At 53.8% G+C, this 27,363-nt stretch overlaps 1 protein-coding gene across 1 annotated transcript; it reads right to left on the reverse strand.

Annotated features, from left to right (window-relative positions):
• On the reverse strand, nucleotides 1-27,053 carry ADGRG1 (adhesion G protein-coupled receptor G1). Its single transcript, XM_043526309.1, has 14 exons — nucleotides 27,049-27,053; nucleotides 15,370-15,459; nucleotides 14,118-14,543; nucleotides 12,504-12,612; nucleotides 12,087-12,234; nucleotides 10,142-10,270; nucleotides 7,385-7,501; nucleotides 6,902-6,947; nucleotides 5,959-6,059; nucleotides 5,717-5,835; nucleotides 4,720-4,994; nucleotides 2,599-2,707; nucleotides 1,949-2,217; nucleotides 1-1,457 (listed from the first exon to the last, which is right to left on the reverse strand). The coding sequence occupies exons 2-14, from the start codon at nucleotides 15,407-15,409 to the stop codon at nucleotides 1,330-1,332; spliced, it is 2,016 nt and encodes a 671-aa protein (XP_043382244.1). The 5' UTR covers nucleotides 15,410-15,459; nucleotides 27,049-27,053; the 3' UTR covers nucleotides 1-1,329.
• Between the last annotated feature and the right edge of the window lie 310 nt (nucleotides 27,054-27,363).

Here is a 27,363-nt window from a genome sequence, read left to right on the forward strand (position 1 = left end):
CACATTCGCCACGTAATATTTTATTTCGGGCGCGAGGGTTCTCTCAGCATTTAGACAGATTATTGATTCCTATGTTAGGCTGGCAAAAAATGCACTTTTCCATCAAGTTCAAGGTGCGTGTGCAAAAATCCATCCATGGCCACCCACCTCCACCAGGCAAACCCCTTGGGGAAGTGACCCTGCATTGTGACCTACAGACAATGCGGGAGATTTCCTACAGCACAGCTGGGTTGAGATGCCCAACCCCATTGACTTGCAGTCAGAGTTGGGCGCCTTACCCTGAAAGCCCATTAATTACATCAGTGTGAGAGGAGAACCGAGCCCTAGCAAACTCTCCCCCAGAAGCACGCCACACACATTGGGCAGGAGGGCTGACAGCACCCCCCAGGCCTTGTTACCTAAAATGCACATAACCCACACATGCCTACTCCACAGTGTTTGCCTGGATACATAGATACAAAGGTCAGAAGGGACCATTATGATCATCTAGTCTGACCTCCTGCACAACGCAGGCCACAGAATCTCCCCCACCCACTCCTGCGATAAACCTCTCACCTATGTCTGAGCTACTGAAGTCCTCAAATCATGGTTTAAAGACTTCAAGGAGCAGAGACTCCTCCAGCAAGTGACCCGTGCCCCATGCTACAGAGGAAGGCGAGCTCTTTGCCTGATCCAGTCTGGACCCGCCAGAGATGCTCATGGGCCTGTCCTGCATTCTGAAGAAAATGAAACCTTTACCGTTGCCCAATCTCTCCTCTGCCCTTGTGGTTTCACTTGGCAGCTGCCTGATGTGACTGGAGCCCTGGGAGAGGTGGATACCAGGCTCTTCCCTGCTCTTCCTCTAGGCTGTGATGTGGATAGAGATGTAACAGGAGCGTGAAACAGACTAGGTCCGTGATCCCCCATCAGAGAAGGCTGCAGCCCTTGCTGGCTTATAATACTCTGTCTTTTCCAGTGACGTTTATACTGAAGGGGTGATCTACCTGGGAGCCCAGGGTATGCATGTGCTACAAGACTGGTGTTTAATGCAGCTGGGAACCAGGCAGGGCTGGACCCGAGATATCCAGAAGGGAATGTGCAGAGAGAAACGGAGCTGCTGCCGTGGTCTTAGCCAACAACAGACTCCATGCTGGCAGCTCCCGGTTCAGAGTGTCTGGGTGTACGTGTGTGAATTTCTCTACATTTCTTGTGATTATACGTGGCCACGTGTAGCAAAGCAGGAGCATCAGACAAATGCGATGCCTCCACCTCCCCTCTGGGAGTGCGACGCCTGGTTCTTGACTCACAGGGCAGAGACCGTCCCAACTGTGACCAGAGAAAGCAGGAGATTCAGTCTGCGCTGTTGCGGCTGGTGCTGAATGGCAACATGGCGCTGTCAGAGCTATTTGGTGAGGGGTAGGAATTCAACTTTCTGACCTGCAGCACTATTGTCCAGTACCAGAGGAAGATGAGGAAGCCTGCGAGAGAAGGGAGAAATGGGTGAGCGCTCACTGGGCAGGGGCAATGCAGAGAGCAGGACAATGGGTCACCTGACTGCAGGGGGAGGCTGGCCCCCTGCCTGAGCATCCCATCACTCCTGCCCTTTAACTATACGGCAGATAAACTGAGCTAACGGGGTCTCGGATCCATCACTGTACCAACGTAGCAGAGCACTGTCTCGAGCCTTAGCTGGTGGCACCCTCGTGTGGCCACTGGGTGCTATCGCACAGAAAATCCCAGGGCCCTGCAGGAGAGATCCCTACACACAGCGAGGCACGCTCTAGTACGGAGGGGAGCCTCTCCCCCATGGTGAGGAATAGGGCACAGGGTTGTGTCAGAGCCTCACCAGCTGCTCCTCAGAGAGACTCCAGACGCCTGCGCCATTTACCCCCGAAACTCGCCCCGGGGTGACGGCACGTCGCCGGGAGAGGGCGAGATGGGGAGAGTGCGCCCGGCCCTGCGCGCTCACCTTGCAAAGTGTTGATGATGGTGAAGAGGTAGACGACGACGAGCTGGAACGATCCCGAGGAAAAGGAGAAGAACGCCAGTGCCCAGGGGATGCCCAGCACGAGGCTCAGCCCCAGGAGCACCAGGGTGTGCTTAAGCTTGTGGCCTCTCTTCCTCTGCCTGCGGATCTCCCACACCATGGCTCCCAGCATCACCAAGTTGAAGAGGAACACCAGGCTGAAGATGCCCAGGTTGACTATGTTATGGATCAGGGGGGCTGTGATCCAGCATCTGGAGGGAGAAGAAAGGCAGATAGTTCAGGTCCGTAATCCTCTAGGTTAAAAGGGGCTGAAGGTCTGATCGGAGAGCTCGGGGGGACCCACTGGCACATTCGGCCTCCAGCCCAGAGTTAAACATGGAGGCCGGTCTCCCAGCTGATGTAAAGCTGCACAGCTCCACTGAAGTCACGAGAGCTTTGCTGATTTATGCCAGCTGGGGATCTGGATGGACGGAGAGGCGGGAGGAAGAAAAGGTTTCGGGAAAACCCCAGCAGAGGGGATGTAATCTGTTGGTACGCTCCAGGGCCCACGCCGTGTGAAACTGACTCATGGGAGGAGGCACTGCTAGCCATGGTGTAACCAGGAACATGGTGACGCCATTCCAATTACTCACATGGTTGCATTGGTGGATTTCTCAAGGGATTCAAATACTTCAATGTGGAATGGTCCATAATTTGTCTGATCCGCCAGGAAGATCACACCCACGATAAAGATGGGAAGCCCTGGATGCAGAGAACAGCATTAGGTAGTTTCCCTAGCCCCAATTCCTCTCTTTGCAGGTCCCTGAAAAAGGAGCTCATCCTTTCTACTCCTAGGGAATTGACCATGTTGTTCTCCCATACCCTTTGTCACCCTAGCGGTGGACTGAGGACAGTGCATTGAACAGGGATGGTTGGGTACAGCTTTGGGTCCTCATGTCCACACTGCTCATAGGTTCATTGGTGTTGAGGCCAGAAGGGACCACTGTGATCATCTATGACAGGTTTCAGAGTAGCAGCCGTGTTAGTCTGTATCTGCAAAAGGAACAGGAGAACTTGTGGCACCTTAGAGACCAATAAATTTATTTGAGCATAAGCTTTTGTGAGCTACAGCTCACTTCATCGGATGCATAGAATGGAACTCCCAGTCTCGATTCAAATCCAAGTTAATGGTATCTAGGGTGGCAATTTTGCAACAGAAAAGCTTCAAAAACAGACTCCAGTGAGAAACTGCTGAGCTTGAATTAAAGCCAACTAGATACTGTTAACTTGGGTGTGAAGAGAGACTGGGAGTGGCTGGGTCAATACACATATTGAATCTATTTCCCCATGTTAAGTATCCTCACACCTTCTTGTCAACTGTCTAAATGGGCCATCTTGATTCTCACTACAAAAGTTTTTTTCTCCTGCTGATAATAGCTCATCTTAACTAATTAGCCTCTCACAGTTTGTATGGTAACTTCCAACTTATCTGTATGTGTGTTGTGACGGGGCAAGGCCAGATGGCTATAGAAAAGTAGTGGGAGATAGATATATTAGCTCCAGCCTAAACAAATCCCTGAGCTGCTCCAGGTCAATTAAGACACCTGGGGCCAATTAAGAACTCTTCAGAAGGCCGGGAGAACGCTAGGCTGATTGGGACACCCGAAGCCAATCAGGGGCTGGCTGAAACTAGTTAAAAGCCTCCCAGTCAGTCAGGGGAGTGTGCATGTCAGGAGCTGTGGGAGGAAGTTGCGCTGTTGGAGAGGCTGAGTAGTACACACCATATCAGGCACAAGGAAGGAGGCCCTGAGGTAAGGGTGAAGTGGAGCTTGAGGAAGTGAGGGCTGCTGTGGGGAAGTAGCCCAGGGAATTGTACATGTCACGTTTCTAAAAGGTCAGCTACCATAGCTGATACTATTAGGGTCCCTGGGCTGGAGCCTGGAGTAGAGGGTGGGTCCAGGCTCTCCCCCCCCCACACAACCTTTGCCCCCTGATTAATCACTAAGACTGGGAGACAACAGAGACTGTGCAAGGAAGGATAACTTCTCCTCACCTCCCTTGCTGGCTTATGATGAAAATGGCTCAGTAGACTGTGACCCTTGTCTCTAGAGAAAGAAGGGTTACATGGAGGGTCACAGTGAACCTCTGAGGCTAGCGAAATCCGCCAGGAAACGCGGGACCCACGGAGGCAAGGACAGAGCTTTGTCACTGTGTGTGTGTACGTGTGTGTGTGTACATATATATAAAATCTCTTACTATATGTTCCATTCTATGCATCCGATGAAGTGAGCTGTAGCTCACGAAAGCTTATGCTCTAATAAATTTGTTAGTCTCTAAGGTGCCACAAGTCCTCCTGTTCTTTTTGAGATCATCTAGTGTGACCTGCTGCACAGCACTGGCCAGAGAAGTTCACCCAGTGCCTCCTGCCCATAGCTGGTGTTTGAGTGACCGTGTATTTTTTACGGAGACAGCCAGTCTTGACTTAAAAGCCTTAGTGATGGAGATATCATTGCCGCCAATGCGTTAGGCACAATTCTGAACAGTGAGGGGACTGATCTCTAGCCTGAATTTCTCTAGCTTCAGTTTCCAGACACTGGTTCCTCTTACGCCTTTGCCTGCTAGATTAAACAGCCTCTGCCCTCAGAAATCTCTTCCACGTGTCGGTACTTATGGGCGGTGAGCAAATCATCCTCTTATCCTTGAGAGAGGAAAGTCTTCTAGGGGCGCAGAGGCCTGGAGTTCTCAGGGCCATCTGGGCCTCCTTTCGTACTCACCCCAGCCCACCGCGCAGAGCTTGAGAATGAAGTGCTCCACGTAGGTGTTGAAGACCTCCACCACCAGCCTGTAGAGATTGTAGCCCTCAATGCCCATCCAGGTCAGGCAGCACAGCAGAGATAGGTGCAGGAACATGCCGCCGGCTTTGCAGGCTGCCCCGCTGCCGATGGAGGCCAAGTGCTCAGTGATGAGGAAGCTCACATCCAGCAGGAAGATGGCCCCCAGCAGGTTCATGTGAATGTAGATGTTTTTGGTGCCGTCTCTGTGCTTCCTCCTGGGAAAGGGAGAGGAAGAGATTTCATTCCTGATCGTGTCTGGGAGTCCCAGACCCAGCACCCACAAAAGCCCACGATGGAGTCCCAGTGCTTTGATTCAAGCAGCTCACACTAACCGGAGACACACAAGAGATCTTTGTCTTAACAACAGGAGATCGTGAGCCCAGTACCTATTCCACATGGCCATAGCCAGCTGATGGCTGAGATGGGTGAACTTACTGAGCCACCGGTAACTGCAATAGGTGAGCGATCCTGGTCCTCTTGTTCCACTGGGAAGCTACATCTCATCTGGCCTTTGAACCATGTGTGTAGGCGACAGGTTTGGCTATTGCATACAGCCTAATTTCTCAAAGGAAGCCTCTTGTAGTCTGTGTCAGCCCCTTGTTAACACACTGCTAAAGATCTGTGCATGCCCACGCTCGCAGCATTAGTGCTAAAGACCAAGATGGCGGTCAAGATTATTAAAAATGACAGGTAATTCTGGGAGCCCATCTGGAGACCTTATAAAGGGGTCTGGTTTCTAGGCGGGAAAGGGGGGTGCTCAGCACTTCCTGAATATCAGGCCCCTTTCAGGTGTCTCATGGTGCACCCTCAGAATCACAAGTCCCTTTAGAAAAACCTTGGCCAATCTGTGTGTAATGGCAGCCGAGGGGGATGCTGCCTGCATGGGGTAGCAAACAGGCTGCTAGCTAATCCCCTGCCCCAAACCATAGTACTGTACCTGGAGCAGCAGCAGAAGATGATGGTGAAGAGGGAAGCCACAGCTGAGATAATGCAGCCAATGTAGGTGATAATCGTCAGGTACTTCTTGTGGATGTAATCTATCCCCGGAGAGGACATCTGAGAATGGAGAGGACAGGGGAGGTGTTAGAGCCACGCTGGGCAAGAGCTGAGAGCTTTACCCATCAGCACAGAGACCACGCAATGAGGATGCAGAGAGCTCGAGTGGGAGCTGGTACCCACCATCAGCACAGCAAAATAGGTGAGGTGGTTGCAACGGCAGACCGTCTGGTTATTACCCGTCTCTGTTTCACAGCCATCACTTTTCCAGCTGCCGTGGCCATCTGCAAAGAGAAAAGCAGAGTTTCCTGTTGCGGGTGGGAGGTTTCACACACTCAGCCCAAGTCAATGTTCACAGAAAGTCTTTGACCCACAGTGTCTGCAAGCAGGTGAGAGAATGAGAGAGTGCTTTGCAATGGGGCCCAGTGACTTCCTTACAGACCACATGGCAGCACTGCTATACTGGGGACTCCTAGCACCCGAAATCACCCCCACCCATATCTGCGTGGGGAGCAGGGCCTGGGACAGATTCTTTGGGATATCCGTGGGGGAACTGCCTGAGATCTAGCTATGCACAGAGATCTAGGGGCTGTATCCCTGGTATTAGAGGAATGGCAGGATTTACAGATGAGGGGAGGCGGTCAAAGCAAGCCCCATTGAGGCTGAAAAGGAGAAGTCACAGGGAGCTGGGATGAGTGACACAGATTGGAGAAGGACAGAGTGAAAACTGATCAGCTTCCACTGACGGAAAAGGGATGGATGTGTATCCAGCCACTGACCATGCCCTGGGCCATGGTCCATGGTAAATGGGAGTCTTTTCATCCACTCCAGTGGGAGTTGGACGTGGCCAAGAGTTTGTCTCTACAAGAGTTAAAATATCAAGGACAATCCAGTCCCATGCGTCAGGTTGTAAAGTGATTGATGCTCAGTCCCTTCCTTAGGCAGCTAGCCTAGGGGTCTGGTTCCCACCTACCCCGCACCTTGAGTCCTCACACCTGTGCAAAGCCAGCATAAAGGTGCTGTCAAATCGGGAGGGTAGCACTGCACTCCCCCACTGCACAGGTGTAAGTGACCTGGGGGAGACCCAGGGCCCTGCAAAACAGCCTGCTCTCTCTGAGATACTCACGGCTAGAGTCCACGTCCCAGAACACGCACCGTGGAGTCACGTTCCTCTGAAAGGACAAGAACATGGGTGGTGATGCAGGAGCCTCTCTGGGTTATTCACGGGGCAGGCAAGTTTGGCTGAGGGGCAGAACAAGGGAAAGATGGGGCAGGAGGAGAAAAGAAACTCTGGCCCTTGTCACGTGACTGGAGCCAGGAAACAAAGATCATCCTCTCCCCAGCACTCCAGGGTGTCACCTCCTTTTTCAACAGGGAGGCCGCTCCCAGCAACAGGGAAAGATCAGGGACACCGGTTGTGTCGTCTCTCTGGAGGTGATCGCCTGAAAGTGGCTAGTTGTCCTGAGTTACATTTTTTGGAAGGGCATCCCCTAGAGAGGATGGGGCGACGGAGACGAGGCAGAAGCTGAGTTGGCAGAAGTCCCAGCTTCCGCCCCCTCCTCCCCGGTCTGGACAGACTGATTTGAATGAGGCCGTTTCTCACACCTACCGGTAGCTGGTCATGAAAGAATTTGAGGACCACGTCCTGGGGGAGGCCTGATACGGGGGTGTTCCCCACGGTGATGCCAATCACCTTTTCACCGAGCACCCTGCTGCCGTTCTGGTCCTGAAAGAGATGGAAAGACCGTGATGCCAGCGTGGGAGAGTGACAGCTGCCGGACACCACGCTGCTATAAAACCCCTGGAGATCTCCGAGCCAGAGAGCTTCCTTGTCACCTTCCTCAGCAGACAATACAAACCCAAAGAGGGTCTGCGCACACAAGTGACAGGAGCTGGCGCAGCCTTTCCTCAGGTTGTGCCTTGTCGCTGTCACACTCCTCTGTGGGAGGGCATCAGGGCACCAGGTGGCCTCCTATGTACCGTGGCAAAGGCCAGATCACAACCGCCAATGGTCCAGCTGCTCCAGTGTCTTGATGCTGAGAGGAGCTGCAGTCCGATACTTCAGGGGAAGGTGCCACCTTCCATATTGCCCCTAGCTGTACAATACCCTGCCGGGGGCGGGGGGCATTTCTTCCGGAGCCCAGCCAGGGACTGGTTTGAGCTGCAGTCGCTAGGCACAAAGGGAGATCGCAACGGGCAGAGCTTTGGCAGGAACCTGAATTTTGGGACCCTCCTAGCACTGTCCCAGTGCGTGTCTGTGATGGGTCCGCAGCGTTTCCCAGCGGGGGGTGGGGGTGGGGAGGGGACTGTGAGTACGCCGGCCTGGCTCCTCTGGAAATGGGAGCTTGGCTAAAGGCACACAGCAAAAATAACCTCTGGGGTCTCATCCTACTCAATCTGTTCACACAGGACATTGGGCCGCTGGGTACAGTTCAGATAGGCAGCATCAGCTCACGGGAGCCTCTGGGCTGGGAGAGCAGGGGGTGCTGAGAGTCGGGGAGAGGGGCACTGGCAGGGCTGGCAAAGCAGCGGGTGCTGTGAGTCGGGGGGAGGGGCATGGGCAGGGCAGGGGGCCAGGGCTGGCATAGCAGGGGGTGCTGTGAATCGGGGGGGAGGGGCATTGGCAGGGGGCCAGGGCTGGCAAAGCAGTGGGTGCTGTGAGTCGGGGGGGAGGGGCATTGGCAGGGCAGGGGGCCAGGGCTGGCAAAGCAGTGGGTGCTGTGAGTCGGGGGGAGGGGCATGGGCAGGGCAGGGGGCCAGGGCTGGCAAAGCAGGGGGTGCTGTGAGTCGGGGGGAGGGGCATGGGCAGGGCAGGGGGCCAGGGCTGGCAAAGCAGGGGGTGCTGTGAGTCGGGGGGGAGGGGCATTGGCAGGGCTGGCATAGCAGGGGGTGCTGTGAGTTGGGATGGAGGGGGATTGGCAGGGCTGGGCATGGGGTCAGGGCTGGCATAGCAGGGGGTGCTGTGAGTCGGGGGGAGGGGTATTGGCAGGGCAGGGGGCCAGGGCTGGCAAAGCAGCGGATGCTGTGGGTCGGGGGGAAGGGGCATTGGCAGGGCTGGCATAGCAGGGGGTGCTGTGAGTCGGGGGGAGGGGCATGGGGCAGGGGGCCAGGCTGGCATAGCAGGGGGTGCTGTGGGTCGGGGGGAGGGGCATTGGCAGGGCAGGGGGCCAGGGCTGGCAAAGCAGTGGGTGCTGTGAGTTTGGGGGAGGGGCATTGGCAGGGCAGGGGGCCAGAGCTGGCAAAGCAGTGGGTGCTGTGAGTTTGGGGGAGGGGCATGGGCAGGGCAGGGGGCCAGGGCTGGCAAAGCAGGGAGTGCTGTGAGTCGGGGGGGAGGGGCATTGGCAGGGCTGGCAAAGCAGGGGGTGCTGTGAGTTGGGGTGGAGGGGCACTGGCAGGGCTGGGCGAGGGACACTGGCAGGGCTGGCATAGCAGGGGGTGCTGTGAGTTGGGGTGGAGGGGCATTGGCAGGGCAGGGGGCCAGGGCTGGCAAAGCAGCGGATGCTGTGGGTCGGGGGGAAGGGGCATTGGCAGGGCTGGCATAGCAGGGGGTGCTGTGAGTTGGGGGGAGGGGCATGGGGCAGGGGGCCAGGCTGGCATAGCAGGGGGTGCTGTGGGTCGGGGGGAGGGGCATTGGCAGGGCAGGGGGCCAGGGCTGGCAAAGCAGTGGGTGCTGTGAGTTTGGGGGAGGGGCATGGGCAGGGCAGGGGGCCAGGGCTGGCAAAGCAGGGGGTGCTGTGAGTTGGGGTGGAGGGGCACTGGCAGGGCTGGGCAGGGGGCCAGGGCTGGCACAGCAGGGGGTGCTGAGAGTCGGGGAGAGGGGCACTGGCAGGGCTGGCATAGCAGGGGGTGCTGTGAGTTGGGGTGGAGGGGCATTGGCAGGGCAGGGGGCCAGGGCTGGCAAAGCAGTGGATGCTGTGGGTCGGGGGGAAGGGGCATTGGCAGGGCTGGCATAGCAGGGGGTGCTGTGAGTCAGGGGGAGGGGCATGGGGCAGGGGGCCAGGCTGGCATAGCAGGGGGTGCTGTGGGTCGGGGGGAGGGGCATGGGCAGGGCAGGGGGCCAGGGCTGGCAAAGCAGTGGGTGCTGTGGGTCGGGGGGTCAGAGCTGGGTGCCAGCCCAAACTTGGCTGAGCAGGAGGTTGCAGGGCAGGCCAGGTTTCACGATGTTTGGCAGACCGAGGGAGCAGGGCAGGACCGGCAGCGGGGATGCTCTCAAGCGGCCCTGGCAGAGTTGTGGGCAGCACGTATCCTCGGCATTCATAGCAGCTGCTCCCAATCAAACTTGGCCCAGCGCTTCCCAGCACTATTAACCCCTCGCTTACTACACCCGCGCACCAAATTCATTCCCATCCCTGAGCCCGGTCGTTACCTGGAAAAGGGCCTGGCTGTTGATATCCATCAGGAGCACTCGACTCTCAGTGTTCTTCTTCCTGCCCTTCGCCTGTGCAAAGAGGATCCTCGGCAGATTCACTGCAAACCCATGGACCTCTCTGCCCACCTGCAAAACAAAGCCCAGCAGAGCCCTTGAAGAGTGGCCGGAGGATGCGGCGAGTTCGGGGAGGACGCTAGGGAAAGCCTCGGGCTCTGGCTACACACGCAACAGAACATCCACTGGGGTAAATCGGCATCAACAGAGCTAGGCTGATTTACCCCAGCTGAGGATCTGACTGCCGTCTAGCCCAGGCCAGGGACCCATATGCATCACTGCTCTGGTTTCTAGTGTGGACGGCACCGGGCTGGGTATTAAAGGGACGCCGGCAACTCGAGTTAAGAACGTTTCTATTCCAGTAGTTTTGCTGGGTTGGCTGCTCCCTCTCTTCAGCAGCAGCACTGAGATGAAGCTTCACCTCCTCGATGCTCCTCCCTGGGCTCGAAAGGCGGGGTCCTCTGCCTATCCCGCCTCCCGCTGTTCCCCAGCCTCATGCCAGAAGGGCGGAGCCGGGCTCCCCATGCAGGAGTCTCAAGGAAAGGAGGTTCCCTCCTGGCTGCCCTCGCAAGGGCGCGAGCCTGCCAGCGAGCTCTCCTGGGGAGTGAGGGCAGGGGGCTCGTCTGATCACCCTCAGGAGACGGGAAGTGCGACTAGTCAGAGCCTGGGACTCCACCAAGTGCTGACTAAGGCACCAAGGGAAGAAAGTGAAACCAGAGCGACAAGGAGATTTCCCTTGCAATCGGTACAAAGAACAGAAGTCTGATTTTTTCGGGGTGCGGGCATCCCTTTAACTACACGCTGTAACCAGACACGTCCCAGGTTACCCTGATTATGGGAAGGAGTCAGGTCCCCTCCACGTTGCAAACCGTAATGCTGCAAAGACCAACCCAGGACCACGACCTGGAAAGATTCCAGGGAGAACAAGGCACAACCTGGAAACATGCCAAGTGCATCAAGAGGTTCTGCAAACACGCCGGTTGGTCTGGGGTCCCTGCTCTAGGCCCTGCAGCTCATTTCAATCTGTCACCGGAGGGCTGGGCCATTAAGAGGAGCAGGACCCAGCCTGTGACTTATCAGCTCGGGATGAGGCGATTACAGAAGCCAGCAGGCAGGCCAGCTGGGTATTGAGCCATCAGGAAGAGCTGCAAGCAGCAGATTGGCTCCTGTGGGAAGCCCAGAAGCAGGGCATGACTTTCAGGTAAGAGACCCCCTGGATCTGGGGGAAGGGATGGCTGGCATGGAACCTGTACTGTCTGTTCTTATGTAAAATAAAGCTGAAGCCCTCATGCTTCAGGGCTTCAGCTGGTCAGTGGCAGGCATCAGGGAGGGAGGGTTCCCCTTGCCACCAGGTCATTTTTTTTGTCTCCTTCCTCTGAAGCCTCAGGGATGGAGGTGGGACATTGAATGGGGGTGGCCGGTGAGCTGAGGTGATCCTGAGCGTCCTCTCTTTCGGGCTGGTTCTTGCTCACGTGCTCAGGGTCTAACTGATTGCTGCCATACGGGGCTTTGAGGAGGAGCTGTCCCCCAGCTCAGATGGGCAGTGACCTGGAGAGTTTTTCACCTTCCTCTGCAGCATGGGGCGCAGGTCGCTTGCCAGGATCATTTGAGGGTCTCTCTCTTCATCATTTCCCCACTGTCCCCAGGCATTCGTGCACCTCGGTCCCTGCTGTTCTCCGCCTGTCGCACACAATAGGCTAGTCTCCTTTAGAGTGTAATACTTGGGTCTTGTTCCAGTTGTTGGGTTTAGTGTGTGGGTGTTGGTGGCCTGTACTGTACAGGAGGTCAGACTAGATGATCTGGTGGTCCCTTCTAGCCTTGAACTCTATTGTCATGACTTTGTGACTATGGGAAAAAGAGCCTGGACCTCTGGCACACCTGCACTCACCTCCAATTCAGACATGAAGGGCAGATCCTGAGAGGCTTTGCTGGGTCCTATCTTCAAAACAGTCGCACGCACTGTACTCGTCCCAAAAGTCTCGCTCTCCCCTTCAAACACCACCTTACCCAGGTCCGATTCCAAATGCAGAAGTCTCCTTTTGGGGAAGAAGGAACAGAGCATGGATCTAGAGAGGGTAGGAGGGAAGAGAGCCTCAAAGCAGGGGCTGTACCATCAGCAAGTGACAGAAGGAGAGTTTTGAGGACCCACTGCTGCGGTTGCGAGGCCCTACATCTGACCTACCTCTCCCGAAAACCATAGCTCCCCACAGACAGATCCTCGGGTATGTGAGGCTGTACAGACAGTGATGGCAAGCGCCTGATCTGGGAGAGGAGGAGATGGACATAGTTTGTATACGGTACTCACTCATATGGTGCTCTGGCATTGGTCCGTCTTCCAGTGGGTTTATTGGGATTCTTCATGAAGTTTGATAAATTCCTTAATTGTTCTTCAATCTCATGCACCTTGCTGATGTCTTCAGCAGTCCATGTGGAAAGAAAAGAGAATGCGGTGATTAATTCTGTGAAGAGGGGACAAGGCTGGTTTCTGTAGCATCCCTCCCCCCGGCAGTGAGTGCTTTATACTGTGTTCTTAGGCGACTGCATTATTAATTGATTGGCAGTCATGGGTCTGATGAGGACTGGTCTGAATTCAATGGAGCCACTCCTGACTTACATCAGCATGAGTGAGTGGCAAGCCAGACGCGGGGTGTTTGCAATGGCTAAGCCTGGGTAGGCCTGAATGGCCAAGCAGAGCACGGGTACGGCTTAAGGCATTTGGGGCCAGACTTTCAAAGTTATTAAGCACCTCAGCGGATTCTCAAAAGCCCCTCTCGGCATCTTCTGGTGCCTAAATACCTTTACAAACCTGGCCTTTTGAGCCAAGTCGCAGGGGCTAGCCATGCAAAAGGAAGAATTCACATGAGGTGATCCCTGAGCCTCTTGCATCCACCAGGACTCATGAGAGGGGAGACAGCCCATGGTGGTGCATTTCTTGCCTGTCTCATTCGTCTGGACTTCAGGAGCCCTCTGCAAACTTCAGCAAGCCCATCTCCTGTGCAACTGAACAGCCAACTGGCTGCACCAAATTGTAAGGAATGGGCTAGCTGAGGGTAATAGCAGGTAATGGATACTTTGACAATAGCTTTGCCCCATTGTCTGGCAGGCCATTAGGTTACAGCAGCTCCAGCATAGGTGCAAACTCATGTCATTCCTATCTGCACAGGCTGAGAACCTCAAGGTGCAATCTCGAGCATGCACACTCCTGCTCTCCCGCCTCTTACTCTGCATGTCTCTAACCAGAATGCAGCGGAGGCCACTCCAGTACCCATGTGCAGCCATGGACACTGCAGGTCCTAGCACCCAGAGCTCCATCTTGATCTCCGTGGTCTCCAACCGTGCAGATGTTCTAAAGGATGGAGTGTTGCTGGTGTCATGATGGATCCCTATAAGGCCCCCCATACAGCTGTGACCTGAGGACCCCGGCACTGCTGAAGGCAGCACAACTGACCATTAAAGGTGGGACATTGTGACTAGATGAGGGATTATCCGGTGAAATGCAGGACCTTTGCAGCTACTTCTTCAAAAGCGGTCACTTATTTTGCGTGCTTACGCAGAGAAACTTCGGGCTGGATTTCCAGAGGTGCTGAGAACCCACAACTCCGGTTCTCGTCAGTGGGAGAGGTGGGATTTCGACACCGTGGGAAATTGGCCCCAGAGCGCTGCATGTGGGTGCCCAAAAAATGAGGAACCCAAAACTAGTGGCCGTTTTTGAAAAACGATGGAATTAGCGACTGGTGGAGAAGCCAACTGCCCTGCTCTACCTCCTAATGGTGCCTCAGCGGTTTCCCCAGAACCTTCCCATCCACGGGTGGTCAGACAGAGCCAGCCCCACTTAGCTTCCAAGACTGAACATGCTCAGAGGCTGCGGTGGTACCGCTGCAAGCTCTCTAACCCATTTAACGTGTTGATTCAACTGTACCACGGACGGAGAAGAAGTAAACAGCAGCACTGCTGAGGGAGGTGTTCCGCAGGCCTTTGCCGTAGGCGTAGGACACTTTGGAAAGCACAGGGACCCCACTTTTATTCTGCGGTGCGCTTGGGTTTGAAAAGTTGAAGGAAGGGTTCGCCTCGGTACTCAGCGTGTAGTTGTTTCTGCCGTACGTGAGGTTGAAAATCCTGTCCCTTTGGTACCAGTAGAGGCAGAAGCGGTAGTTCCCCAAGTTGTCCGGTAACGTGTAGTTGTAAAAGTTTGGGAATGGCGCAGCTATTTTCAGCGTCTCAGCACTGTTCTCGATGGTGATGATGTTCTCTGGCCGCGTCTGATAAATGATACGGCTTATCTTCGTTTGCCTTCTTTCGCCACAGAATCGGAAATCTTCGGCATGGCGGCTGCTTCCGTTGACCCCTGCGTTACACAAAACCCGCCCGGTAAGGTGTAGCTCAGCCTGAGGGGCTCCATACGCCAGGAGTTCCCCAGGTTACTCATCTCCTTGGTGACCCCACACAACACAGCTGTCTACTATTTATTACATGGATCACAGGAAGGCTCAGGGGCTCCATTGTGATAGGTGCTGCATGTCTACAAGAGACAGAGAGAGCTCCCCCTCTGAAAGTCTTGGGAGCCATGTAAGAACCCATTAACCTAGAGTCTGAGTGCCTCCCCGTCTTTCATGTCTTCAGCCACACACTCCCCTGTGAGGCAGGGCAGGCCTGTTATCCCCATGGTATGGATGGGGAAGTGAGGCCCAGAGAGACTAAGTGACTGCCCATGGTCACCCAGGGAGGTGTTTGCAGAGCAAGCATGTGAACCCAGCTCTCCTGAGGCTCAGGCCCGGCCCATCCTTCCTCTGAATGGACTCTAACTTCACTCAGCTGAGCTGATCAGACAAGAGGAACATAGACGATAATAACGCATTCTCCATGTCCATCCAGTCTTGTTCCTGCCCTGATTCATCTACATGCCTCTAGCCTGACCTGGAAGGAGAGGGGAATTCCATCCTGGAATGACGGTCTCTCTGTCTTTCAGGAAACTTAATTACAGGGAAAGTCCCTCTGTACCTCCTGCCCCCTCCTCACTCCACCCATACTGGCACGACTGCTTCCTCCTAACGGGTGCTATCCCGGCACTGGCGGTGGGGAGAAGGTTGATAATGCTACATCCCTGCCACCTCGGCTGTTGTAAGCCATATAGACCAGTGTAGAGGTGAGGACATAACCAGGGAGCATATTACCTTGCAACAGGAGAAGCAGAGCCAGAAGGAGGCGATCCATCGTGGGCGGCTTTCCCAGCTCTTGATGTTCCTCAGTGATAGACTTTGACCCTGAGGGACAGAAGCACACAATGGCAGAGTGAGTTTGTCTAGAGAACTGCAGGAATTTTTCACAGCTCAGGGCCTGGAACAGACTGAAAAGCCTGCAGTTCTTTCTGCATCAGCATGGGCTGAGTTGAGCATCCGCGCTAGGTGTGGGACACCTGCAAATGCCAGGAATTGTGTTCCTGTGAGTACCAGAGAGAAGAAAAAATGGTAGCTCTATCCATGCAAGAAGGCTAGACACAACAGTTCTTTTGTCATCTGCCACTCGGGCAGTGGTGAGCAACCCGTGGCCCATCAGGGTAATCCGCTGGCGGGCCGCAAGACAGTTTGTTTACATCGACTGTCCGCAGGCACGGCCGCCGACAGCTCCCAGTGGCCATGGTTCACCATTCCCGGCCAGCGGGCGCTGCGGGAAGCAGTGCGGGCCACAGGTTGCCCACCACTGCACTAGGGGGAGTGACGGGTTGCTATAGCCAAGTGAAATTTTATGGGGCCAGAGGAACAGTTTCATAGAGGGAGGGAAATGAAAGAGATGCTGATCCTTGGAAGAGGCTGGATTAGCCCTGTGATTCACTGCTCTCCCATTCCCTCCCAGGAATCCAAAGCAGGGAGCTTTTAAAATAACTATTAAACAAAATTCCTCTGCCTGTTTCATTTAAAATATTGCCCAGTGTTGGGGTGTATAAACCCCACACAGGCTCACAAAGGGTTAAGGGGAGCCGGAGATCCTAATTAGCCCACCTAGTTACACCTGGAGGGTGTGTCAGGCTCAATTCAGGATCAGACCCAGCTGGGAAGGAGCTGGATGGTTTCTATACAGGAAGGAGTTCAGAGCCGTAGAAGGTGATGATTCTGCATCCTCTTCTCCTGAGGAGAAGGCCCAGGGGAGACAGAGGGTGGAAATTTTCTCCTGCATGGAGAGGCTGAAGAAGTATCCAGACATAAGGGAAAGAAGAGAGGAACAAGCTGAAGGAGCCAAGATTAGCATCTGCGGTGGGTTCCTAGGGAGCGAGACACGACACGGGAGAAATGGCCCTGTGGGTTGGTGCCCTGACAATAGGGTGGAGGACAAAGGGGAATCGGAATAGATCGTGGAATCTCAAACCCGTAGCAGCAGGAGCAAGCTGGCGATGGTTTTGTTTGAGGTTACTTGGTGAAGAGACTGGAACTGAAGTAAGACCCCAGATTTCTTGGTTTGCTGCCTGCGTCTTAGTACAGGTGAAGGGCATTATTTAGGACACTGATGAACCAGAAAGGGTGAAGCTCCAGAGGGACCTGGCTGGAGGGTCAAGTACCCTCCCACACAAAATGGGTGACCGCAGCAGAAGGGGCTGCTCTGGGATCGTGTATGATGACAATGCCATGAGAGGTGCTCCAGCACCGTAAGACTCTTGAATTCCCCTATTTTAAACAGCGTTAATAGTAACAAAACCAAACAGAAGCCAGTGTGATGTCCAGTCACATTTAGATTTATTTTCTCTGGGGTTTTATTTTCTCTCTTTACAGCCTTTGGGAATGACCCATGACACCCCTCTGCTGCTGTAAGTCGGGCAGCTGAGGAGCTGGCCATATGTGATCAGCCACTTTGGATTCAGCGACACCAACTGTATCAAGGGAGGAAAAAGTGAGAGACTCGGTGCATCACCACCAGCATGGCCGATGCAGAGGACACGGAGAGCGAGGGAATATTTCTGCTGCACTTAGACAATGCTCCATTTGTTAGAGCTAATAGGAAGTGCCGGACTGAGAGCCCTGGGGGGGGTCTAGTCCTCAGTTTATTGCAGAACAGGTGCCTCGTTGCTGAATCAACAGGACTACCCCACGGGCAAGGGGGGTAGCGTGGTCCCCAGCGTCCAGTCAACCCTTGTCATCTCTTCTGAAAAGTCTGCCAGTCCGGTAGCAAACCCACTGGAACTGCGCTAGGGCTGCCCAATTCATTTCACATTGGCCACCAAGTGGACACCAGCTGGTAACAACGGCTGACCCCGACTGACCTGGGCTGCATTGCGAATCGGTGACCAAGGGCTTGATTCTCATATATACACCACCCTGGCAGTCACGTTACATCTACACCAACACCAACTTTAAGGACACATTAAACGACGAGAGTGGGGTAAAGGGGCTGAGGCCTGGTCTACAGGAGAATATTCTGCTTGTAATAACCTTGCGCAGTGGTGTGGGGGTTTTTTTATGCCAGCAAAAGCACTAGAAAAAGTGCAGCTATACCAGCAAAAAATTCTCCTTGCTTATTTCACCTGGGGAACTGGGATAAGCTATACGGACAGAACGAGCCTTTTGCCAGTATGTCTTATGAGTTCAAACGTGACCCTTTTTAGTAGAGAGAAGAGCTGAGTGCAAATGAAAATCAGGGTACTAGAGATTAGATGGTCTAGGTATCTCAATGCTGAGCCCATCAATCCCTCTGAACTAAACTGAAGTCATGGGGCCTGATTCTTCCCGGACCAGTGTACGCGAGGCGTAACTCTTCTGAAGTCAACGGAGATGCCGAAGTAAAACTGGTAACACCATAAGTTTCAGTGGAGTTAGTCCTGATCTACACTGGTGTTAGGAAGAGAAGAATCAGTACCATGGAATTTGTCTTTGTGAGACAAGGGTGAGGTTATCGCTGTTGGCTTTCCATAGAGAGAATAAATACAGGCCGGATCTTCAGTATCATGTTTTTGGCTTAATCCCACCTTATTAATGACCTGGAAATAAATATAAAATCACTGCTGATTAAAATTTGCGGATGATGGAAAAATTGGTGAAGTGGTTAAAAAAAATTATGAGAACAGAGCAGTCATACGTAGCAATCTAGATTGCTTGGTAGGCTGGGCCAATTCAAACAAAATGCACTTTATACAACCAAATGCAAGGTCTTGCATCTGGGAACAAAGCATAGAGGCCACACCTATGGAACTGTACCGACATGAGCTCCTGGCGCAATGCTGTGGCTACAGGGGCTAATGCAGGCCTTGGGTATACGAACAAGAGGTGAGGTAGATACTGGAATACTGTGTACAGTTCTGGGGGCAACATTTTAAACAGGATGTTGGAAAAAAGTGGAGGGGTCACAAAAAAGAGAGGGCTGGAGAAAATGCCTAAGAGAGGCTTGGAGTCCAGTCTAGTCATCTTCTCAACAAGAAGACCGAGAGGTGACTCAATTACGGTGTCTAAGTACCTTCATGAAGAGAATATACTGAGTAACAAAGGGCTCTCTTAGCTAGCAGAGAAAGGCACAGCAAGAACCAATGGCTGCCTGGAGGTTAAAGCCAAACTAATTCAAATCAGAAGTAAAGTGCATGTCTCTACAGTGAGGGTGACTAACCACTGGAATAAACCACTAATGGAAGTGGTGAATTTGCCATTTCTTGATGTTTTCAAGTCCGGACTAGCTGCCTTTCCAGAAGATGTGCTTTAGCCAATCACAAGTTGCTGGACTTGATACAGGGGTAGCTCAGAGAAATTATCTGACCTGTGCTAGACAGGAAGTCAGACTAGCTGATGTAATGGTCCCTTCTGGATTTAACCTCTAGGAATCTTGAGAATTCAGTGTGCACATGGGTCAGCGTCCGCTGTCTGCCCATGCAAGCCCAGCAGGCAGGGGGCCCATCACCTGTAACCCTCCCTCATGTGCCTCCTAGGATTTATAGTAGCAGTAGAAACAAATGATCATGTTGCAATATCCATACTCTAGCTCAGTGGTTCTCAACCTTCTTGGGTTCAGGACCCATTTGTAAACCTTGATGGCCTGTCGTGACTCAGTGCCCTCTTCCTCCCCCGCATCAGGGGCTGGGATGTGGTGGGAGAACAGCTGGGGACCAGGAGGGGTGGTTTGGCTGTGGGGGAGTGGTACATTGGGAGGTCCTGCAGGCTGGGGGTACACTGGAGTGCAAGCATTTATCAGAGAATGTGACACCAGCCACTCCCACCCAGCTCTTGGCCCCCAGGGCTGCCTGGGCTCAGCTCCCCGCTCTGGGTGTTGTGACCTCTGGGGTCGCAGTGCTGCTCAGGTTTGGCCTGGCGGGGCCATAATTGTGTAAGTGGAGTTGTGACCTGGTGCCTGGGGTTGCAGCACCACTCACTCCAATTTGGCCCAGCTGTCCCAGTGTCGTCATGATGGAGGGGTGGCTGGGGCAAACTGGAGTGGCACCGAGACCCCATGCACCAGGTCACTATGTCCAGAGTGGGGAATTGAGCCCAGCCAGCCCCACAAACTTTTGATACATTCTAGCGACCCAATCTTGGGTCGTGCCTCACAGGGTGAGAAACCCTGCTCTAGTTCAACCCCTACTTCTACAGCCAGCGTATCTGCCCCAGCTGTTTTTCTATAACCATTTTACAGCATTACATCCGATTCCTGGCTCGCTCCTAATTTTCCTTCCTCCCGTTTTGATTCGTGGCGCTGCTGAAATTATAATGAGGTGAAATCAAGCACAAGGAAAGAACGGAATGTTCTGACAGCTGTTCAGGGACATGTGCAAAAAGAGCTACTGGTCTGGATCCAGCTCTTAAAGGACAGGTGTCCCCACCCCAAAACCCAGCGCTACAACTGACAGTAACTGCCCCTCTCGGCAGGTTAGTCCACAGTTTTCCAATAGCGGGTTTTTGGCACCTTTCTCTGAAGTAAGTGGGACTGGCCGCTGTCAGAGGAGAAGTCTACCATGAAATCGAAGCAGCGATGGCAGCTCCAGCAGATACACGCACGCTATCATGGCTAAAAACGGAAGACTAGAACCGTGGGTTTCAGCAACGTGAGTAGGAAACCAGGGTCCCCGGTGTGTTTGTACGGCCCATGCTGCTGCATCTGCATTGCTGTTTTTAACCATGGTAGCGTGCATATGAGAGTCTGTCCGTAGGAGCTGCATTCACACCTCCTATTGCAGGACAGACATACCCAGAGACAGGGTATTGGACTGGCTTCTCCACTAGTCTGCTCTTAGGTTCCTTGTTGAATCACTGATCTGATCCAGTGCGGTGATTCCCATTCTCCCATAAGCGGTGTTCCCGCGGAGGCTCTCTCAGCAGCGAAGCCATGGAGACTGGTGGGAGAGCGCGAGGGAAGCTCGCTACTGCCCTCCTTGTACCTGTTCTGCGGCTACAAGGGAGGACTCCAGTCTCAAGGGTTGTCAACCCAGCACCTTCACAGCAACTAAAGCAACTAACCAAACTTTCCAGCAGGACTAGCTGACCAATCACTTGTGAGTGCAGAGGGAGTCTGTTTGCCCTTTTGAGGGTTGTGATTTCTTCCTCCACTCTACCGCTTCTCCAGTGCTGGAGGATTTCACAGCGAGTTCTTTGCACTTGCATATCAGCCTTTCCCACGCTACTGCTCTCAGATAATAAAACCAGCCAACACCGGCTCATTTACGTTCTAACACACTGAAATATGCAACGCTGTGGGTGTGTCACCCACAAGGGGGTGAGTGCGGGGGGAGAGAGAAAGAAAGCAGTGAGAAGCAGGACGCCAGAGGAGAAACATACAACACACCAACTCAGCTGGGTGTGCGGGCCGGGGTTCGTGGCCCCCTCAAAGGAAGTGACAGCTTTTGTTCATTATTTATATTGCCGTAGTCCTAACAGCCCCACTCAGGAATCCGGGCCCTGCTGTGCCAGGTGCTGTACTTGCATGTCCAGAGACAGGCCCTGCCCACAGTACTAGCTTGTCTGCACAATCTCTCTCGCCACATTCCATTTTCTGCTTCCAGAATTGAATAGTCTGGTCAAAACTCTCCCCACCCCCACCCCTCAAATGTCAGCTCATTCCTTCTCCCCCTCCTGCCTGCATGGGAAAGTTGGGGTGTCTTTGTTACCTGCTCCTTTCCCAGGATACCCGCCCACACTTCCATGGTTACACCTTTCCAGGTGCAGCTGCAGAAGTAGTATAAAACTCTGGGGGCAAGACCATATGTGTATTTTTCTTTACTGCCGTTACGAACGTCTGGGGGTGATTCTGATCTTGCATACGCAGGTGTAAATCAGTAAAAACTCCCTTGGGATCAGCTAAATTAAACTGGGGGAAAGCCCCTGAAAGTGAAATTAGAATCAGACTCTCTGGATGAAATCTTGGCGTCAGTGAAATCAATGGAAAAACCTCCCTTGAGTCAGGATTTTAAACCTCGGCGGATTCTCTGAGTGTGGGATGCAGCCGCTAGCTTTCCAAAGCCCGATCGCCAGCCCCTACGATCGCCAGCCCCTACGCGCTCTGCTCTGCACAGAGCCCGGCAGCCCTCTGGCAGGCAGCACGGACCTGCTGTTACTCCTCCAAGCGTGAGAGCTGCCTGCGCTCATGGGAACCGAGTCTTTGGGTTTTAACCCCAGCGCTCAGGTACTGGTTTCTGTCTGAGTCAATTGTGCTGTGGCTGCAGTGTGTTAGCATGGATCCAGCATAACGATAATGGGGAATAAAGGGAAGAGGAACAGAGGTTGGTTAGGCCAGAGAGAAAACTGCGAGTAGGGGAAGTCATGAGACATGCTCTTGGCCATCCCTTAGTGACTTCAGCTTCAGGGACAGACAGCTCAGCAGCCCCTGTTTTTGCTAGCGTGGCCAACTGCACAGCTCGTGGTTCTGTTCCCGATTTGAATAGGATCAGAAGAACCCGCTGTGAGAACTGAGGCTGGAGGTTTCCAATGCAAACACAGATCAAGGTTAGTTTATGAGCCCTATCTGTCACAGCTGCTATGCAAACAAAGCGCCGGGGATGGTAGTATGCAGTGCTAGGAGGAGTGGTCTTCACAGCTTCAGATGCGAGCAGGAGATGCCAACTGTGTCACATGCCTCCTTACACCAGCCCAGCTACATCAATGGGCCAGCACTCTTAGCTTGAAGGCCAGAGTGGGTGCTTCCTGCCTGCATGCTACCTCCACCTGCAGCAGCCACGGCCCCACCTCCAGGCTGCACGGCCCTGCGTGTTCATTTTTAGAGCAGTTTCATTGTCTAACCACACCACAAACTAGGGTATTGATCAGCACGGCAGAGCAAAGTGACTGGAGCCCCTGCGCAGCTGCTCTTCGGAAACTCTGGCTCGCAGCGTGAGCTTCGCTTTGCCCAATGCTGTCTGGCACCATGTGAGCCAAGGAGCTGGCAGACAGGCCAGGGAATGAGACAACAGGGCCTGACAGCTGCTCTGAAGTAGCGTCTGATGAGGGAATGCTGGCCTGCCCGCCTCCTGGGGGAGGCTCTGTTCCACTCTGAATTAAGCCCATTTCCTTCTCTCCATTCCTCTCACATTCCCTCCTTCTTTCTGCGTCCCCCTTTGTCAATCTTCTCTGTCCTCCTCTTCTCTCACATCCTCCCTTCCAGCCTACACCCAGTCTTCACTCCTTTCCATCGACTCTACATCTCCTGACCCGATCCAGCCCTCTCACCTAATAATCAGCCCATCCCTCTATCTTCTCTCTCTCCATTTCCCTCTCCCTCCCTGGGTGATATATGTTTGCCTGTCCGGGTAGGCCTACACAGCAATGTAACCCCCCCAGCTGGGCTGGGCCAGCAGACTCAGGCTTGCGGGGCTCAGGTTGGGGGGCTGTTTCTTTGCTGGAGCCCCGGCTCCAGGACCCTGCAGGGTGGGAGGATCCCAGAACTCAGGCTCCAGCCCCAGCCTAGAAATCTACACAGCAGTGACACTGTCCTGCAGTCGGAGCCCCGCAATCCCGAGTTGGCTGACACGGGCCAGCTGCGAGTTTTTCTTTGCTATGTAGACATACAGTCTTTCATCCTGTCTCCTGGGTGGTCATTTACACTAGGACTCCCAAAATTGCTAACATCTAGTGCAGACAGACTGGTTCTAGCAACGAGGGAAAAGTGCAAAATTTCCCCCAGGGTAGATGTCAGGGTTCCCTTCCCACTGTGAACTCTAGGGTACAGATGTGGGGACCCGCGTGAAAGACCCCCTAAGCTTATTTCTACCAGCTTCGGTTAAAACTTCCCCAAGGCACAAATCCTTCCTTGTCCTTGGATGGGTACTGCTGCCACCACCAAGTGAGTTAGATAAAGATTCAGGAAAAGGACCACTTGGAGTTCCTGTTTCCCTAAAATATCCCCCCAAACCCCTTCACCCCCTTTCCTGGGGAGGCTTGAGAATAATCTACCAACCAAATAGGTAAACCAGATGAACACAGACCAGACCTTTGGGTTCTTAGGACATTAAAAACCCCAATCAGATTCTTAAAAACAGAACTTTATAATAAAGAAAAAAAAGTAAAAGAAGCACCTCTGTAAAATCAGGATGGAAGGTAACTTTACAGGGTAATCAGACTCAAAACACAGAGGATTCCCCTCTAAGCAAAACTTTAAAGTTACAAAAAACAGGGATAAACCTCCCTCTTAGCACAGGGAAAATTCACAAGCTAAAAACAAAAGATAATCTAACACGCCTTGCTTTATTTACTTACTCTTTTTGCAATATTGAGATTCATTTTAGCATGATTTTAGGAGGAGTTTTCTGACCTGATGCTTCTCTGCTTCCCCAGAGAACACAAAACAAAGAGCACAAACAAAGCCTTCCCCCAGATTTGAAAGTATCTTCTTTCCCCATTGGTCCTTTTGGTCAGGTGCCAACCAGGTTATCTGACCTTCTTAACTCCTTACAGGTAAGGAGGAATTCTAGGTTACCCTTAGCTGTATGGTTATGACAGTAGACGTGGCCTATGGTGGCTGGAAAACTAGTAAAATGATGACACAAGAGGCTGAAAGTTAAGGGGCCAGAAGTTGTAGTTAGGCAGTTTAAAATGCTTTGTAGTTGTTGAGGCCTATTTAATTCTAATGACTAATTAACGTTTGGGAGAAAGGAAGATTTTGCTAAAGATTCAACACCACCCTCACCCTTTCCCTTACAGTTGTTTCTGGAGTCAATGGGAGTCTGACCATTGGCTTCAGCGGGAGCAGAGTCAGGCCAAGTCTGTGGGCTTTTGAAAACCACCCCTTACGTGGCCCTTGGCGTGGCGCAGCTGGCTGTCAGGGCCCCAGCCTCTTGGTCTGTTTCATTCCTCTTCTCTGGTCTCCAGCCCCAGAGCTGCTTTCTTGCTAGGAGCCTGGCGAGTTCTAGACCTGACTGCAGGTGTCCCCGGCGTGCCATTCGCTGCCCCAGGTATTTTCCTCGCCGCTGTTTCTGCTCTCAGGAAATGCATCGAGCCAGGAGCCCTCACGCTGCCCTCTCAGGGGTCACTGCAGCGCCCAGGTGTCAGGCAGCACACCCTGAAGCTGGGGAGGGATACAGCCTGGGTGCACGGTCACCATTTCCCCTTTCTCCACACGCTGGCGCACTCTGTATCAGCTTCATCCTGGCCTGTTTCTGAGGCACTTGTGCTGCTCACCGAATGAAGCCATGTTGGGAAAGGGAGCCAGAGTGGGGGCTGCGGTTTCCCACCCTCTCTTGAACCCGGGCTGCGCTGACATTGCTTTCCCATAAAGCTGTGTGTTGCAAGACCTCACGACTTGGTTCTGCCTCAGTGCAGGGAGCTGAACTTGAGAACCACTCAAGGTCCCTGCCTGCCCTTCATATGAAGTGAGCTGTAGCTCACGAAAGCTTATGCTCAAATAAATTGGTTAGTCTCTAAGGTGCCACAAGTCCTCCTTTTCTTTTTGCGAATACAGACTAACACAGCTGCTACTCTGGAACCTTCATATCTATGAGTCTTTGCAAGGGAATCAGCTATAGCCAGAGATGCATGATGTTATCCAGGAGTGGGGAGCTGTAGCAGGATGGTCACCCCGCTCCAGCCCTGAAAGAGTTAAAAGTCAGCCCTTGGAGAGGGCTGGGACGGAGAGCCAATCAGAAAAGGCTGGGCCCTATAAAAGGGCTGCAGGGCCAGAAGGAAGGCAATCTCTCTCTCTCTCGTTGTGGAGGGAGATGGACCTGGCTGCCTGAAGGAGAAAAAGACACTTTAGTCAGCACAGTGCTGGGGAAGTGCAGGAGGAGCTGGGGAAGCTCCAGCCTGGCAAGCCCCCAGGCAGAGGCCTTGCTGTCAGGGCTGGAGGAGGTCCTCGGGCTGTGGGGAAGCAGCCAGGGGAGGAAGAGACAGCAGGTCCAACCCCCTGGCTGATGATGAGTGACCACTTCAGACCACAGTTTGCCCCTGAGGGAAGGGGTTAGATGAAGACTGACAGAGGGTCACTGAGATGAGGTGGTCTTAGGGGACTGGGGTTCCCCAGGGAGGGGAGGACCCTGAGTGTGGGGGCACTGCTGCGGGGGAGTACCCAAGAGAAGGGGCACCGCGGGCCGGGAGGGATGCGGGACCTGAACTACGGTGGTGGAGAAGGAAAGGAAGCAGGTACCGGTAGGGAAACACTGGCCAGCAGGAGGCGCTCTGAGGCTGGGATGAGCTAATTCCCGAGGTAACCAGCAGGAGGTGCTGTGGCGGTGAGGGCACACCGTGTTACAGGAGTGCTGTCACGATATGCTCAGCCCTGGCAGTGGTATCCAGGAGACTTGGTTTCCTGGGCGATCCAGGACTTCCAGGCTCCGGCGCTTGGCTTTGTGAAGGGGGTGGTTGGTGACTACACGGAGCAGTTACGGGACTCATTGTCCTCTTTCCTCCTCTTGAAGGTGCAGATTACACAGTTTGCTACAGATGGTAATTAGTGAGGGCTGTGAGGTGTAACTAAGGATGGGCAGGGCCCCAGCTGCGGGGAGGTAACCACAAGTGGCCCTTAGTGCATGGCTGGTGCTTTGTATGTCTATGTGGTTCGCACTCAAGCGGTTCAAGCCCTGCAGCAGGGCTGGGAGTGTTGTAGTTTGTAGCCACATCCCAGGCCTCAGCAAACTGGTGATTTCTGGTCCTTGCTGGCGTTGTGGCCTGGGTGTGAAGCATGGGGAGGCTGGCTCTGAAGCACGCCCTGTGGTGGGTGCGATGTTGTGCTGCAGTGCAATGCCCCGACAATGAGCTGTGGCTCAGAGACCCGTCCATTTCACAGCTTCTCTTCCCCGCCCCTCGAGGCCCCGTATTTCAGCAGTGATCCCCTCCGAAGCCCACTGGGCTGACTCCAGAATGGTCAGGATGGGGTTGTTTGTTGGAGGGGGGCGGGGGGTACACAAGGCACTGCCAAGCTGTGCTCCAGGACAAAGCTGCTTGAAGGCAGGGCCTGACATTAGCCCCTGCTTGGCAGCTCCTAGCCCTCGCTCCCTGCCGGAACGATGAGCAAAGGGCAGGGCTGGGCTCCCCTGCCGGTCGGTGCCAGGCTGAAGAGCACAGGGCAGCCCTCAGCTCTGTATAATAAATAAAACCTGGAGAATTTGCATGCTGAGCTCTGGTGCTGCCCCAAGTGGAGATTCTCTGTGGGAAGCACAGGTGGCTTTCAGTCCCCGGGAACGGGGTGCATTTCCCCTGAGGGTGCCTTCGCCACCCCAGTCTCCTCTCCTTTTTTGAGGCACCAATCAAATCTGATTCACTGGGGACACAGGCGCTGACCTTTAGCTTTTCCTTGTTTCGTGTACTTCATGCTCACTCATATCCAGAGAGGGCTCCTTTCTTTTTAAACTACATTCATTCCTTATTTAAGTAACTACTTACAGGGGTGCTCCAGGTTCACACTCTTTGCCCTGTGAGCACAGACTGAGTCCTTCATGCCGTCTCCAAACCCTTCTCTTCTGCCACCTGGGCTCCGCTCACCTCTGCCGGATGACTGAAAAACCACCACATGGGAATGGGTGGGAAATGGATCTTGTTCCAGGGCACTGACAAGACAGCGGTGAATTTGTGTTGCTTTGCTTTCCCTGGGGAGCTTTTCCCACGCAGGCCCATAGTCACAAGACAGATGGGGAAGGATACACCACGGTGTTTTCGGAGGCAGCCTGCATCCTGCCAGAACTGGTCATCCTGGAATAGAGGTGCTGCAGGGAGGGGCAGCCAGACCTTTGGTGCTCTCAGAGGAGGCTCTCACCCTGTGTTCCACTCCCTAGGTTGGCACTT

The sequence above is a fragment of the Chelonia mydas genome, chromosome 12 (genome assembly GCF_015237465.2).
Source record: "Chelonia mydas isolate rCheMyd1 chromosome 12, rCheMyd1.pri.v2, whole genome shotgun sequence".
In the NCBI taxonomy this organism is placed as follows: domain Eukaryota; kingdom Metazoa; phylum Chordata; order Testudines; family Cheloniidae; genus Chelonia; species Chelonia mydas.

What these genes read in the sequence shown, in the direction of transcription:
- ADGRG1 (XM_043526309.1), bottom strand. Translation starts at nt 15,409, where the DNA reads ATGGATCGCCTCCTTCTGGCTCTGCTTCTCCTGTTGCAAG. An exon ending in ACAGCCAGGCCCTTTTCCAG is followed by an intron (nt 7,502 to 10,141) that starts GTAACGACCGGG and finishes CATCTCTTTCAG; the next exon opens with GACCAGAACGGCAGCAGGGT. An exon ending in CATCATCAACACTTTGCAAG is followed by an intron (nt 1,458 to 1,948) that starts GTGAGCGCGCAG and finishes CTTCTCTCGCAG; the next exon opens with GCTTCCTCATCTTCCTCTGG.